This window comes from Lithobates pipiens, unplaced genomic scaffold (assembly GCF_037356315.1).
Source record: "Lithobates pipiens isolate NorthernLeopardFrog02 unplaced genomic scaffold, aLitPip1_a1.2 Scaffold_8, whole genome shotgun sequence".
Lineage (NCBI taxonomy): Eukaryota > Metazoa > Chordata > Amphibia > Anura > Ranidae > Lithobates > Lithobates pipiens.
The window spans coordinates 33,749,179-33,765,592 of record NW_027507903.1 but is presented as its reverse complement, the minus strand read 5'-3'; the positions used below and the strand labels follow the sequence as shown (position 1 = coordinate 33,765,592).

The window sequence follows — 16,414 nt, the reverse complement described above, 5'->3', positions numbered from 1 at the left end:
CTCCCTCCCAGAACTGGAAGCCTAGTGCTATGGCTGTCTTTTGGCTATAGCGCAGGTGGGAAAAGGTTAAAAGATGAAAACCAAGGAGCTAGCTCGGTCAGTGGTCAGTTATAACGCCCTCCATTCTTACTCAGTAAGGTTCCCTTTAATGACCAAGCAAAAAAAATGGGTTTTTTTTCAATTATTTTTCTTGCACGTGATTGGGTATTCTTTGTAAAGTGAAATTTCACCAAGCTCTTGGGAACATTTTCTTGCACCGCACAATTTTCCTTGCAAAGTGAACAATCTATGGCTATATACAATCTGCTATTACTATTAGTGCACACTCATTGAGCATATGCAAATGCCATGCTAACCTGAGACCCATATTACAAGCTATGCACTTTGGCCCTGGCGGACATTTACTATCAGTCACAAACTTTTGAATTCCTTATCCTGTACATTTATGATGGGTTCATACAGTCATTTTTATATGATAGCTGGAGACTCAGGTTTTTGTGGCACCCTGGTGGATGTTTACTATGATGTATATGCTACTGTATATAATCCATCCTGCATATCTACATATATTATGCTTATTATATCATACTTGCATTTGCAATAGAGAGATCACTGGCTGGCACGTGTGCCCACACCCTGAGGTTCGTATCTTGGGATCTGAAGGGCGTTCACTGCTGCCTACTTATGGCTAATGTGGAATATTGACTCTAGTGCACTCACACTGGGCTCATAATTTATTTATTGATTTATGCCTCCAGATAAGTCATCCCTTATCACGAGGGACCATTGAGGAGAAGTCCCTTGGATCTCTAAGGAATTCTGGTACTGTATATCCAGATGGCCCTGCCACCACATTGTGGATAATTTATCTTTGAAAGAGATAGCCATCAACTGCTTTAGAGTGAAATTGTATATTATTGGGAGTTGGTTTTATGACACTTTGTATGATAGAACAAATTTCACAGAAGAGATAATCTATTGCGGTTTATTTATTTTGTCTATCATGAGATTCATTGGTATTTGTTCTCTGCTTTGAACCTTATTTACGGTATGTATTACATTACCTATATGAGAATTTATGATACCAGCAGTGGTGCAAGTACATGTGTATTCTGGCCAGGTTTTTATTTTAATTTTTTTATTTGTTTATGTTTTTAGTAGACTATTGAATACAGTTTGATGTATTTTATTAATATCTAGTTTGATGTGTCACAATGAGGTGTATATATCATTGAGAATATAGTCAAGTGGTTGATAGCCAAAGCCTGGTTTTTCATTTATTGAGATACATAATATGATTCTGTTTCCCTGGCGGCCCCCTTATTCCTTATTTACGGTTATGGATCATTTGGCGTTTTTTTTTTTTAAGAAAGAGGACCATCAACCCAATATAGTAAAAACGGAAAAGGGTCATGTGTAAGAATGTGGAAACCTATATTCAAAACAAGCAATCATTTATGACTACAGTCAATTAAATCTAACTGATTATCGTGGCCTACTACACATTTTACGGCTTTATTAAAAAGTTCATATGTATTTTTGGCAACTAGTAGGCTGGATGGTCAATAGATTTCTCAAAAAAGCAAGCGGCAAAGTTTGGATGCTCTTAGCAACAAGTTAATATGCATCTTGCACTAATGGGACATCTAATTGATTGCTATAGGTATCTACACTTTAGCTTTTCTCTTTCCACTAACTTATTGAATTAGCTGGCCTTATTTCTAGAGTGAAGAAATATAAAGGCATATTTATATAAAGGTATATACCATATAGCCAATTGTAGCCAATTATATTTCTACCAATGGCTACATCATCAAAGTACATAGTACCCATAGGGACACCTTAAGAGTAACTTTTGGTTTGCCCACATACATAACAGGTTTACTTAAACTTACCCTTCACCAGCGGTATATACTATATATCCACCCACATTGCTCTGTTCAGCTGCCACAGGCAAAGTATAAGTAATGAATACCTGGAGTCATAGCTTATACAAGTCCATAGACTTCACATGGGACAGTGTTGATTGGCCCAGTGCTGTCACATGGAGTGAGCCATATGCCCCTTAATTCCTGGAGGTGGCTTCCAAATCTTTAACCTGAAGATTATGAATTCAGAACAACATATATATATAAACAAATAGTTGGATGATTATCACAAGCATTCGCCCAGCTGTCACATATTCTGATTGTATTTTGTTTGATATATTGATTTTCTATTCTTGTCAACTCCATCTAGTGGCCATAATGCATTATTTTACTAATTGAGGTATGGCCCCTAGATGGAGCTGACGATCAAAGGAAATCAATCTATTGAAGCAGAACTTAACTCGCAAAAAGGAGTTATTTTATTTAAACCCCCTCTCTCTCCATCAGCAGGTATGCTGTTTTTTTTTTCAACCCCCACCACCATTCTTGTCTAGGCCAGAATGGCATGGCCCTGGTCTTGCACTTTCCTGAGATAGTTACATCACAGGAGGCCACATGATCAGGCACACAGGACGGCCAGAGGGCCGGCATGGCTTGTCATCGGGAGTTGGCTGCCATAATTTAGATTAGGCAGTCAGCTGAAGAGGACCACAAATGGTTCATTCTATGTAACAGTGGATTGCTGTGGGATATCTGTGGATTTATTATGTGAGTGAGTGTGTATTTTGAAGAGAATCCAGAGAAAATTAAGTACCGTCCGTGATACTTTTTTTTATATGCACTAACATACAGTTTCTCAGGACAAGCTTTCGGGGTATGTCCCATTCTTCAAGGTCCAAGCAGTACTCATCTGTATTGAGTACTGCTTGGACCTTGAAGAAGGGAACATACCCCGAAAGCTTGTCCTGAACAATTGTATGTTAGTGCAAATAAAAAATGTATCATGGACAGTACTCAATTTTCTCTGTCACAATTGCACCAATATGGCTACAATCACATCAAGAAGAGAATCCAGAAATTCAGGTAAGAGAGGGAACGAGAAATAAATAAAGAATTAGGTGTGTGTGTGTGTGTGTGTGTGTGTGTGGGGGGGGGGGGGGGGGTCAAGTACAACTTTAAGCAAAATATAGTCAGAATTGGTGATGGATGGGCGAATGTTGACATTTGTCCATTTTTTTTTTTTTTAAAATAGATCATCTAATATACATATTTATCTAAGACCATTAAAAATGTTGTCAAAATAGTTTAATAATTTCAGTATTATTGCTCTCAATAGGGCTTAGGTCTGGAGACATGCTTGGCCAGTTCATCACCTTTAATCTCAGCTTCTTTAACTGATTTCTGACCAGGAAAATGTATGCATGCTTGGTATTTTGACATCACTATGACTTTCTTATCTGCATGCTTGTTCCAAGTCAGTGATTCAGAAAATATTAAAGCCAGAGAGGGACGGGCAATTAGTATCCTTCGAAGTTGGTCAGCAATTACAATGAAGTCTCCCTTTTGGCACTATAGAGATGTTCCCAATTTCTGTATTTCTGTAGTATTAATCTTGAGTTTGACATAAAAGGGTGAGTTGACTTTGTACATAAGCCCAATATTGAGTAGCATCAGGACACTTATTTACATCTACGTCTATGTTAATAAAGATAATGTGCCATTTGTGTTTTGCTGGAGTGCTCACAGTTCTGCTCGCTGAGAGGGCAGGCAACCTCCGGTGAGCAGCCATATTGTTTGGGTGCAACAGGGAGAGATGTCCCGGTGGAACAATTCAACTTTGTGGGCAACACATCTTCTTTGCTCAGCTCTTCTGAACCCAGCTCTTTCTCTGCACTGTTCTTTTCTTCGTTCTGACTGTCTTCAGCATTGAGATTGTCCAACTCTGAGATTTCCTCCTCTGAACAGCTATCCGTATTGTAATAAATCTCTTCTTCACATGGCGGTTCATCGTCGGTTTCAGCGCTGCTGCAAATGACAACAGAACAAGAATAAGTGCCATGCACATGATTAAACACTTCAGATATCAATCCATTTCCAGCACAGGAAAAGGATTAAGCAATTATACTCAGTAATTACTTAACCGCATAGCAAAATTTATATTCTGCTTGTCTGCAAAACTAGAAACTTCTTATTGTCTTCCATTCGTGATAGTGTTTTATCCATTTTTTAGCAATCTATTAAAAACAAGACAAGATATTTGTCTCTTATGCAATATGTGATTCCATTGTCACGCTGCTGTAATAAGTCATAAGAAACTTTATAGCCGGGGTGTTGATACATACATTTCACCATTTATAGTTATGACAAAGCTGAGACAACACTCAAGAAATGACACTTTGCTACAATGTAAAGTAGTGAGTGTACAGCTTGTATAACAGTGTAAATTTGCTGTCCACTAAAAATAACTCAACACACAGCCATTAATGTCTAAACTGCTGGCAACAAAAGTGAGTACAACCCTAAGTGAAAATGTCCAAATTGGGCCCAAAGTGTCAATATTTTGTGTGGCCACCATTATTTGGGAGCCCTGCCTTAACCCTGTTGGGCAAGGAGATCACCAGAGCTTCACAGGTTGCCACTGGAGTCCTCTTCCACTCCTCCATGACGACATCACAGCTGGTGGATTTTAGAGACCTTGCACTCCTCCACCGTCCGTTTGAGGATGCCCCACAGATGCTCAATAGGATTTCGGTCTGGAGACATGCTTGGCCAGTCCATCAAATGTAACCTCAGCTTCTTTAGCAAGGCAGTGTTCGTCTTGGAGGTTTGTTTGGGGTCGTTATCATGTTGGAATACTGCCCTGCGGCCCAGAAGGGGTGGGGATCATGCTCTGCTTCAGTATGTCACAGTACATGTTCGCGTTCATGGTTCCCTCAATGAACTGTAGCTCCCCAGTGCCAGAAGCACTCATGTAGCCCCAGACCATGACACTCCCACCACCATGCTTGACTGTTGGCAAGACACACTTGTCTTTGTACTCCTCACCTGGTTGCCGCCACACAAGTTTGACACGATCTTAATTAAATACGTTTATCTTGGTCTCATCAGACCACAAGACATGGTTCCAGTAATCCATGTCCTTAGTCTGCTTGTTTCCAGCAAAGTGTTTGCAGGCTTTCTTGTGCATCATCTTTAGAAGAGCCTGACCCCCCACCCCTTAAAGCTCATACGTCTATTTCCCAAAGACAACCTCTGGATATGATGCTGAGCACGTGCACTCAACTTCTTTGGTCGACCATGGCAAGGCCTGTTCTGAGTGGAACCTGTCCTGTTAAACTGCTGTATGGTCTTGGCCATCATGCTGCAGCTCAGTTTCAGGGTCCCGGCAATCTTCTTATAGCCTAGGCCATCTTTATGTAGAACAACAATTCTTTTTTTCAGATTCTCAGAGTTCTTTGCCATGAGGTGTCATGTTGAACTTCCAGTGACCAGTATGAGAGAATGAGAGGGATAACACCAAATTTAACACACCTGCTCCACATTCACACCTGAGACCTTGTAACACTAATGAGTCACATGACACAGGGAGGGAAAATGGCTAATTGGTCCAAATTTGGACATTTTCACTTAGGGGTGTACTCACTTTTGTTGCCAGCAAACACTCACTATGTTACATTGTAGCAAAGTGTCATTTATTCAGTGTTGTCACTTGAAAATATATAATAAAATATTTATAAAAATGTGAGGGGTGTACTCACTTTTGTGAGATACTGTATATGATTGTTTATGGTTGGGTTCACACCTATGTGAATTAGATGTGAGTTTCTCCACATCCAATTCGCATGACAGGAGATTGTGATCGCCTCTCTATGGAGCCGGTTCACATTTCTCTGCTGCGGGTGCGGTGCGTCTTTGGCTCAGTTTCAGGGCCAAATTCAGGTACAAATTCAGCCCTGATTTGTCCTTGCATCTGTCGGAGGTATGAACCCAGCCTTAAAGAAACTAAAAAACAGAGCTTATTGCTGGAAAATATGTGCAAATCAGTGAAATAGTGAAAACAGCAGCACTCACAGATATCCCAAATACTCAGATAGCAAACCAACATACAGTATACTCATAATGTGCTGTGATGTTAACCACTTCGGCCCCAGAAGATTTGGCTGCTCAATGACCAGGCCATTTTTTTGCGATACAGCACTGCGTCGATTTAACTGACGATTGTGCGGTCGTGCGACGTTGTACCCAAACAAAATTGACGTCCTTTTTTTCCCACAAATAAAGCTTTCTTTTGGTGGTATTTGATCATCTCTGCGTTTTTTTTTTTTTGCTCTATAAACAAAAAAGAGCGACAATTTTGAAAAAAACACAATATTTTGTACTTTTTGCTATAATAAATATCCCCATTTTTTTTTTTTTAAAAAGCACATTTTTTCCTCAGCTTAGGCCGATATGTATTCTTCTATGTATTTTTGGTAATAAAAATCGCAATAAGCGTATATTAATTGGTTTGCGCAAAGGTTATAGCATCTACAAAATAGGGGAAAGATTTATGTCAGTTGTATTATTATTTTTGTGTATACTATTAATGGCGTTGATCTGCAATTCTTTTTATCTGGATTGTGACATTATGGCAGAGAGATCGGACATTTGACACATTTTTGGGACCACTGACAGTTATACAGCGATCAGTGCTACAAAAATGAACTGATTACTGTGTAAATGTCACTGGCAGGGAAGGGGTTAACACTGGGGGTGATCAAGGGGTTAACTATGTGTGTGTTCTAACTGTGGGGGAAGGGAGTGACTAGAGGAGATGACAGATCAGTGTTCCTAGCTAGTAGAAACACACAATCCGTCTCTCCTCACAGAACAGGGATGTGTGTGTTTACACACACCCGGCCCTGTTCTGGCTCTTGTGCCCATGATCACGCATGGCCAGTGATATTTGCGTCCTCTGCCAACGTGATTTGGCACCTCCGCAGTGCAGTAGGCGGCACTCGCACGCCTGCTATCCCCACTTAAAGGGCTGACATACAGCTACAACGGTTCATGGGAACGTGCCAACCTGTTGCAGTATAAGCGGTTAATGAATATTATTTTTCCAGAAACAGCCCAGTAGGAGGTTCCTGGCCACTGTGCATTCTGGGAAGGAGTATTTATTGGACAGATGCTATGTGCGTATGTGCGCTAGTCGTTCGTCACCTTCGTTACCTCAGGGCCCTCCTGGCCCGAGGATGTGCTGCTGCATATTCTGCAAGTAGGCCCAGAAGCCTGTCTGGGGCCTACCAATCCTGAGGTGGCCCTTAGGCTGTCTTGCCTGTGTGCAAGAAGCCGAGCCAAGCTGAGGAGATCCAGGAGAGAACTCTTGCTGGAGAGTCTGTGAGAGAGACTTATCCAAGAGTTCTGCTGGCTGCTAAGTCTGTGAGAGAGACTTATCCAAGAGTTCTGCTGGCTGCTAAGTCTGTGAGAGAGGCTTGTCCAGACATTCTACCAGTTGTTAGGTCTGTGTGAGAGACCTACCAAGGAAGCCAAGATCCTCTGAAGACAGCTGTTTTGTTCTTTGGATTTAAGGAGTCTGTAAGTGATCTTCTAAAAAGTGTATCTGAAATCTCCTCTAAACCTCTTTCCTACAACCTTTCTTAAGTTCTCATTAAAGCATTGAGAAATACCTGAAGTGACAGGCACCTAAATTTCCTTCTAACTTCCCATTAAAGCCATGTACTCAGCCCTGGGGTGAATGTAAGCTCGCTCCCTGCCTCTGGAGGTACCGTTTTGCTCCCAGTAGACCCAGGGGGGCGCTACATATATATTGCTGATTCTTCATGATTACAAAACATCAGCAAAGCATCCCCACATTCACTAAGCTAAGGGAAAATTCCCTTGCAAGGTGCAAAATCCTTTTGCCTTTAATAAATTAACCGATCTCTTAAGCAAAAACAACAAAAACCATTGCAGGTATAAGGTGTAGGAACCTAGCGGTGCCTACACATACCTGGAGCAGCGTCAAAATCCCTGGGGGAGGTATGGCAAGCTTTTCTGACAAACAAAACTGTGACAAATCCTGCATATGAGGAGGTAGGATTTAGAAGCATGCTCCGACATTAACTGGATTTTATATACAGATTTGTAGATCCTCCATCTATTTACGCCATCTATTTACCTACAGTAAACTTTTACATTCAATATCTCTTTATTAAATGTTTCACTTAAGGAACATGGTGCTCATTTGTGCAGAAAGTTAGATGTTCCAACTGGAGCACTGTTAACATACAGTAACCTTTTAAACATTTGCATGCATTCATCTTTTCATTTACAGTAAAGAGAACCTTCAGTCAAAAGTGGGAAATACCAATTATCTCTCTTTCAAACCCTTTTGACTGGTACCTACTTCCCACTTACTTAATTATCCCCTAGGCAAGAGTGACATCCACCCGCCCCCAAGTGGACATTTTTTTTTTTTCACTAATATGTGATCTGAAAATACATTTAACAAAGTAAATTAAATATCCTCTCTACTTTTCATAGAATACTGTAATGCCGCGTATCGTAACACACGATCTGAATTCTCATCGGAAAAAGCTCTGATGGTTTTCCCAATGGAATTCCAAAGGAATTCGGCTCAAGCTGTCTTGCCTACACACGGTCACACCAAATTCCGATCGTTTATAATGCGGTGACGTACAACACGTACGATGGGACTAGAAGGAAGTTCAATAGCCAGTAGCCAATAGCTTCTGTCTCGTAGTTGAATCTGAGCATGCGTGATTTTTGGCATGTCGGAATTGCATACACACGATCGGAATTTCCGATAGAAAATGTTTCCGTCTGGAAAAGGGAGAACATGCTATCAATTTTTGGCTGGTGGAAATTCAAACAGCTGAATTCCGATGGAGCATACACACGGTCGCATGTTCCAATGAAAAGCTCTCATCGGTCTTTTTCTGTCCGGAATTCCCATCGTGTGTACGCGGCATTAGTTATATTATCCAACTTTAGAAAATAAAGAAAGATCAAAGTAACAAGTTTTTTTTAAACTAAACATACTAAAAGGGTATCCACCCAAAGCCACGACAAGCTGAATTGTTTCAGATTGAGGTTGATGTAGATATGCACTAACCTAACTGATGCCATGGAGGGGCACAAATGGGGATCCATTAGTAAAGATGGTGATGCTCTCACTAGTGAAAAGTTTGTAATTTATTTCCACCTACTCTTAATTACATTCTCCCAAGCATAAATGTAGAGCATAGAGGAATTATGAAATAAAACTAGTGCCCTTCAGAAAAATGGATTGAAATATAGAAATGTAATGAATATGTGAACCATATCAATTTAAATAAAACCATTCAGTTAAGCCTTTTGCACTCACACAATTAAAAATGTAGTGTGAGTTGAAAATATAGTGAAGCTTAGTTTAGCAATTAAAAGTACTTCTGGCGATTCTATGGGCCAGCTCTTCGGGCACCATGAGAGCATTTTTCTGTTTCAATCGTTTTTTGTTTTTTTTTAGAAAACAAGTAAGATAGAAAAAAACTCATAGAGGTCATATAATGAAGTAGCAAACAATCCTTCTCTGCTCCAAGAATGTAACGGGAAACATACAAATACAAGGCTAGGTAGAAAGTGATGAGGACCACAGCACCTTGATAAAAAATGCCGTGGGGACCCTGGAGTTTAACCACTTGCCGCTCGCTGCACGCCGATTTACTAGAATAGCACAGGCAGGGGTTTCTTCACGTATGAGCCGTTGCTTTAGTGAGTGTGCCGTTACTGCCAGCTCCCGCATGCATGCGCGGGAGTGACATCATTGTGGCTCTGGACAATCACAGTGCCTGAGCCCGCGATACCTGGAAGTAACTCCGGTAGCGATGTCGCCACCGGATTGGTGTACAAGGACAGCTACAGGGGCTTCGATCTCAGGTAAGTAATTCATAATGTAATTCATAATGAGCTAGTATGTTATGCATACTAGCTCATTATGCCTTGCGTTTTTTTTTTTTTTGTCCTAGGGTTTACAACCACTTTAATGGCTCTGTTAATAAATAAAACCAAACCTAACCCTTAATATTATGCTAATGCTATCTCTAAAGCCTAGTGAACACGGGCTGAATGTTGGCCGGTTTCTATTGAACTGGCCGATGCCGGCCGACATTCAGCCCCATTGTACTAGGATTTAGATATAGGGTTAGCATAATAACAAGGGTTAGGTTTGGTTTTATTTATTAACAAAGCCATTAATCATCCTGTAAGTGCTTTATTTCATGCAAATATTGCCTAATTAGTCTTCATGGCATATTGCTGCTTTAAAAACCCCACCATAGGGGATATCCATTTCTTTTTCTGTACATGCTACATGAATCATCTGCCCTTCCTCAAGATGGCCGTGGCTATAAACGCTGTGGGAGGGGAGAGGGGTTCAAAGTGATCCATCAACAAAATAAGCCACGGAAACATGAATGGAAGGGTATGTTTTCTGTGAATATTAAAGAAAACAAAAATTCAATAGCGTTTTAATTTCGTGGTGCTCCGACACAGTTCAATTAAATTGCCTCCTCATTCCCTAATATACTGTACAGGCATACCCCACTTTTAAGTACACAATGGGGTTTATTTACTAAAGCTGTAAAGTGCAAAATCAGGCTCACTTCTACATAGAAACCAATGAGCTTCCAGGTTTTATTATCAAAACTTAACTGAACAAGCCGAGGTTAGAAGCTCATTGGGTTCTATGCAGAAGTGAGCCTGATTTTTCACTTTCCAGCTTTAGTAAATAAACCCCATTGCGTACGTAAAAGTGGGGTATGCCTGTATTGTAACACAAATAACTTAAAAATCTGCATCAAAGGTTAGTTTCAGTGTATAGTAAGTAAATAACATCCAATAGGACAAAATCTTATAACCAAAAAAAAAAAAAAAAACACTTCCAACATGGGGGAAGAAACATGGAAAAAGCCAAGTGGCTTCCATTGGAACCAAAGTCCATAAGGCACGATTTTGACTCACAAAAGAACTACTCTTGGATTTTTAGTAAATACGTTTTAGAACACAACCAGAAACTGGAACATTTAATCAAAAAAAAAATTTTTTTGAATTGCTTTTTTGAATGGCCCTAGAGCAGTGGAAAATACAGTGTGAAATGAATCCTTGTTTGCATTTGTCATTATCTCTGCACCTGGAGCTCTCCATACCTCTTTGTATTCTTATCATTTAAAAAGGTGCAGGGTAGCAATTTCCCAGCATCCACCACATCTGGCACAGCATGACTGATGAATGTTTAAGTGAATAGCAAAAAAAAAAAGGCTCTTGTGAATGTAATTTGCTACACCCAAGCTTGACATATTTATTAAGCCAGCAAAGTAATTATTAGATACTTGCTTTCCATATCACAGAGAGCAGCTCCCCCAGAGGCAGACTCAGATGTAATAAATGTAAATGAAATTGTATGTGCAGAATTTAAATAAAATCACACTGCATTAGTGTAAGCTATAAAGCCTTGGCAGGAGAAGCGAGAGAAAAAGAATTACATTGTTTCTAGTAGCAATAGACTCCAAGGACCACAGCAAAGGAAATACCCCCCGCCCAAAAAAAACAAAAAAAAAAAACAAACAAAAAAACAACAGATACATATAGGATGTAACAACAAAGCAACAAGACTACTACCAAATTCTGCCAGCGATTATTAAAACAAATGTGTAACCTCCCTGGCGGTATTCCCGAGTTTGGCTCAGGGTGAGATTTAAATACCATAAGCGGTATTCCCGAGCCAGACTTGGGATCGCATCGCTGGATACATGGAGGGGTTTACCTACCTTGTCCCCGGGATCCAGCGATGTCTCCCCTCTGTATGAGCGAGTCGTCCTCCGCTCAATCTGTCACATTGCCGGGCTCCGTTCCCTGCGAGCGTTGCGACGCATGGGGACGGAGTTCGGCGCCAAATTGAAAAAGTAAAATACACAGTATAGATACAGTATACGGTAATCGTACAGATTACATTACTGAATCAAATAATTACACATCCCCTTTGTCCCTAGTGGTCTGTCCAGTGTCCTGCATGCAGTTTTATATTATAAATACAGTTTTTTATGCCTGGAAACTGGAGGTTGTCCATAGCAACCAAAAAGTGTCCCTTTACATCAAAAGTGATTATAGACCAGCTAGAAAACAGCGATAATAAATTAGAATCACTCGCAGAATTGAGCAATAGTAATTTGTGGGGAAATTCGTCATCAAACACTAAAAGTAATGACAGCGACAATTCTGCAACTGAGCAAATTTTAGTGTTTTTGATTTGATTACATTATTGAATACATATTATAATTATATTATTATTTGTTATAATTATTTATAGTTATTTATTTTATTATATATATATATATATATATATATATTAATTTATGATTTCATATTTCAAATTTTATCATAACCGGGATGTCTACTAGACTCTGGTTTGGACAGATTTAAGTGAATTATTTCTAAGAATTACAGGCCTACAATATAAAACGCCAAATTTCCATGCAAAATAATTGTACCCCTTTCAGCATCTAAAATCTGAAATAATCGTACCGCCAGGGAGGTTAAAGTGTAGAAAAGACATGCCTAGAGTGCATGTTATATTATAGTAAATAAATAACTTAGTGCACAGAGATGGCAGCATCCACGAAGGAAGCAGGAAGAAATCCATATATTTTTTTTTTAGCAACAGAGTTGCTTTTAAGCAGAACTTTAACAAAACATTTTTTCTAAAAGTTGTAGGCCATCAAAATAAAAAATACAATACTCATCTTCAAGCCAGAGCTGTCAGCCCCGGCTGTAATGGTCGTTTTATGCCACGTACACATGATTGGACATTCTGAAAACAAAATCCATGGATTTTTTCCGACGGATGTTGGCACAAAACTTGTCTTGCATACACACGGTCACACAAAGTGGGTCGGAAATTCCGAACGTCAAGAACGCGGTGACATACAACACGTACGATGAGCCAAGAAAAACGACGTTCAATAGCCAGCAATGCCGTGTACACACAATTGGAATTTTGGTCGGAAAAAAACGACGGGATTTCGCTCAAGCTGTCTTGCATACACACGGTCACACCAAATTCCGACCGTCAACAATGCGGTGATGTGCAACACGTAGAACGGGACTAGAAAAAGGAAGTTCAATAGCCAGTAGCCAATAGCTTCCGTCTCCTAGTTGAATCTGAGCATGCGTGAGTTTTTGCGTGTCGGAATTACATAAACACGATTGGAATTTCCGATAGTTCCATGCATGTTCCACGCAGAAAAATTGAGAACATGCTCTCAAATTTTTGCTGCCATGAATTCGGACAGCTAAATTCCGATGCATACACATATACATGCAATTTCTAATGAAAGCTCTCATCAGTCTTTTGCTGGCTGAAATTCCGATCGTGTGTATGCAGCATAAGGCTCTTCTGCTTGATTCCGAGCATGCATGTCACTTTGTGCGTCGGAATTGTGTACACACAATCAAAATTTGTGTGAACGGATTTTGTTGTCAGAAAATTTGAGAACCAGATATCAAATTTTGTGCGACGGAAATTCCGATGGAAACTGTCCGAGGGAGCCTACGCACGGTCAGACTTTCCAACAAAAAGCTCCCATCGAACATTTTCCATCTGAAAATCTCACTGTGTGTACGGGACATTACTGTACTACTGTTCAGTGCAGCAAGGAAGGACCCATAACATCATCAGACTGGCCAGAAGAGCCTTGGCAAAAATGTATTTGTATATATATATATATATATATAATTATTATTATTATTTCAGGACAGATACTTATATAGTGCTGTCAATTTATGCTTACAATCTCAAGGTCCCAACTCACATTCATACATATACATACTAGGGCCATTTTTTTAGACAGGATCCAATTAACCTACCAGCATGTCTTTGGAGTATATATATACTGTATATTTATGTGTGTGTGTATATGTATATATTTTTTTACAGGCATACCCAACTTTTAAGTACACAATGGGGTTTATTTACTAAAGCTGGAAAGTGCCACATCAGGCTCACTTCTGCATAGAAACCAATCAGCTTCTAACCCCAGCTTGTTCAATTAAGCTTTGGTAATAAAACCTGGAAGCTCATTGGTTTCTATGCAGAAGTGAGCCTGATTTTGCACTTTACAGCTTTAGTAAATAAACCCCATTGTGTACTTAAAAGTGGGGTATGCCTTTATGTGCCTGCTCTACCATGTACTTGTATGGGGAAGTATCAATTCTCTTTGTATTGTTTCCCTTATGTGAAATCCCTGGTGTTCCTGCCAGTCCCTCTGCCTTCCTATTAAAAACAGCACAGTTTTCTGGCTGAGCTGGGAACTCAATCTGCTCTCCTCCAATAATCAGACTTGTGCTGAAACATCCCCCCCCGCACAGACATTCACTGGAAAGACCAGTATGCTGTTGTTTCTCCTTCCTGAGCTTTGTTCTCATAATTCAGCTGAGAACAGAGATTATGTGATTACTTACAAAAAAAGGGCAAAAAAAGTTAATTGTGTTTTTTTTTTTTTTTTATGTAAACAAAAGTGTTTTGCTTTTCATTTCTACTTTAACCATTTGCCCACCGCTGCACACCCATATACGTCGGCACAATGGCAGCAGTGGGCAAATGGGTATGGTCCCCTTTAAGAGGCGGGGATAGTAAGGAACGCACGCGCCCACCGCGTACAGCGTGACCGTGCCCACAGGACCGGGGGACTTGATGTCTGCCAGGTCTCTCGGCGATCAACACGGTGACACACAGAGCATCACACTACTGTTCAGTGCAGCAAGGAAGGACTGTGACACACAGAGCATCAGGGGACGTGCCCATGTAAACAAGGCATTTCCCCGTTCTGGCTTGTGTCATGACAGAGATCACCGCTCCCTGTCATCGGGAGCAGTGATTGCTGTCATGTAACTAGTAGCCCATCCCCCACAGTTAAGATCACTCCCTAGGACACACTTAACCCCTTCATCGCCCCTAGTGGTTAACCCCTTCGCTGGCAGTGTCATTTACACAGTAATCAGTGCATTTTTATAGCACTGATTGCTGTATAAAGGACAATGGTCCCGAAATAATGTCAAAAGTGTCCGATGTGTCCGCCATAATTTTGCAGTCCTGATAAAAATCGCAGATCGCTGCCATTAATAAAAAAATAATAAATAAATAATAAATAATAATAATAATAATAAATAAATAATAAAAAAAATGTACCGTATATACTCGAGTATAAGCCGAGATTTTCAGCCTCTTTTTTGAGGCTGAAAGTGCCCCCCTCGGCTTATACTCGAGTCATCGCCGTCTGACTGCTCGATCAGCGTATCGAGCAGACAGACGGCGGACATACTACAATTTGAAAGCCGCGCCTCCTTCTCCGCCTCCGCCTGTGATAGGCGGAACACTGAATTTCCCAGCAGCCTGTGTTCCGCCTATCACGGACATCGTCTCATCCTCGTCCGTAGTACGAGGATGAGACGATATCGGTGATAGGCGGAACACAGGCTGCTGGGAAATTCAGTGTTCCGCCTATCACAGGCGGAGGCGGAGGCGGGGCTTTTGAATTTTAGAATGGCCGCCGAGGCGATCCTGGCAAGGCACGGGACGGAGGCAAGGCAAGGCACGGCACGGGACGGGACGGAGGCAAGGCACGACACGACACGGGACGGAGGCAAGGAGGCAAGGCACGGCACGGGACGGAGGCAAGGAGGCAAGGCACGGCACGGGACGGAGGCAAGGCACGGGACGGAGGCTCGGGACACAGGTAGGCTGGACACACACACACACACACACACACACACACACACACACACACACACACGGACACGGACACACACACATGGACACACACACACAGGGATGGATGGATGGAGACACACACACACAGGGATGGATGGATGGATGGAGACACACACACACAGGGATGGATGGATGGATGGAGACACACACACACAGGGATGGATGGATGGAGACACACACACACAGGGATGGATGGATGGATGGACACACACACACACAGGGATGGATGGATGGATGGACACACACACAGGGATGGATGGATGGATGGACACACACACACACAGGGATGGACGGACACACAGGGACGGACACACACACAGGGATGGACAGGCATGTCTCACCCTCGGCTTATACACGAGTCAATAAGTTTGCCAGTTTTTTTGGGGGTAAATTGGGGGCCTCGGCTTATATTCGGGTCGGCCTATACTCGAGTATATACGGTAAAATAAAAATGGCATAAAACTATCCCCTATTTTGTAGATGCAATAACTTTTGTGCAAACTAATCAATATACGCTTCTTGCAATTTTTTTTTTTATAAAAATATACAGAAGAATACGTATCGGCCTAAAAAGAGGAAAAAATAATTTTTTTATACATTTTTGGGGGGTATTTACTATAGCAAATAGTAAAAAATAATGCTTTTTTTTTTCAAAATTATGGCTTTTTTTGTTTATAGCGCAAAAACTAAAAACTGCAGAGGTGATCAAATACCACCAAAAGAAAGCTCTATTTGTGGG

The 16,414-nt window shown here is 40.9% G+C and overlaps 1 protein-coding gene across 1 annotated transcript in view; it reads right to left on the bottom strand.

Moving 5' to 3' along the window:
• Nucleotides 1-3,021: 3,021 nt before the first annotated feature.
• Nucleotides 3,022-16,414, bottom strand: part of AGBL1 (AGBL carboxypeptidase 1) — a 1,055,086-nt gene continuing 1,041,693 nt past the window's right edge. Inside the window, exon 23 of the mRNA XM_077473970.1 lies at nucleotides 3,022-3,893. Coding sequence (XP_077330096.1) covers nucleotides 3,569-3,893 — 325 coding nt within the window. The 3' untranslated portion in view covers nucleotides 3,022-3,568. The remainder of the gene's footprint in view (nucleotides 3,894-16,414) is intronic.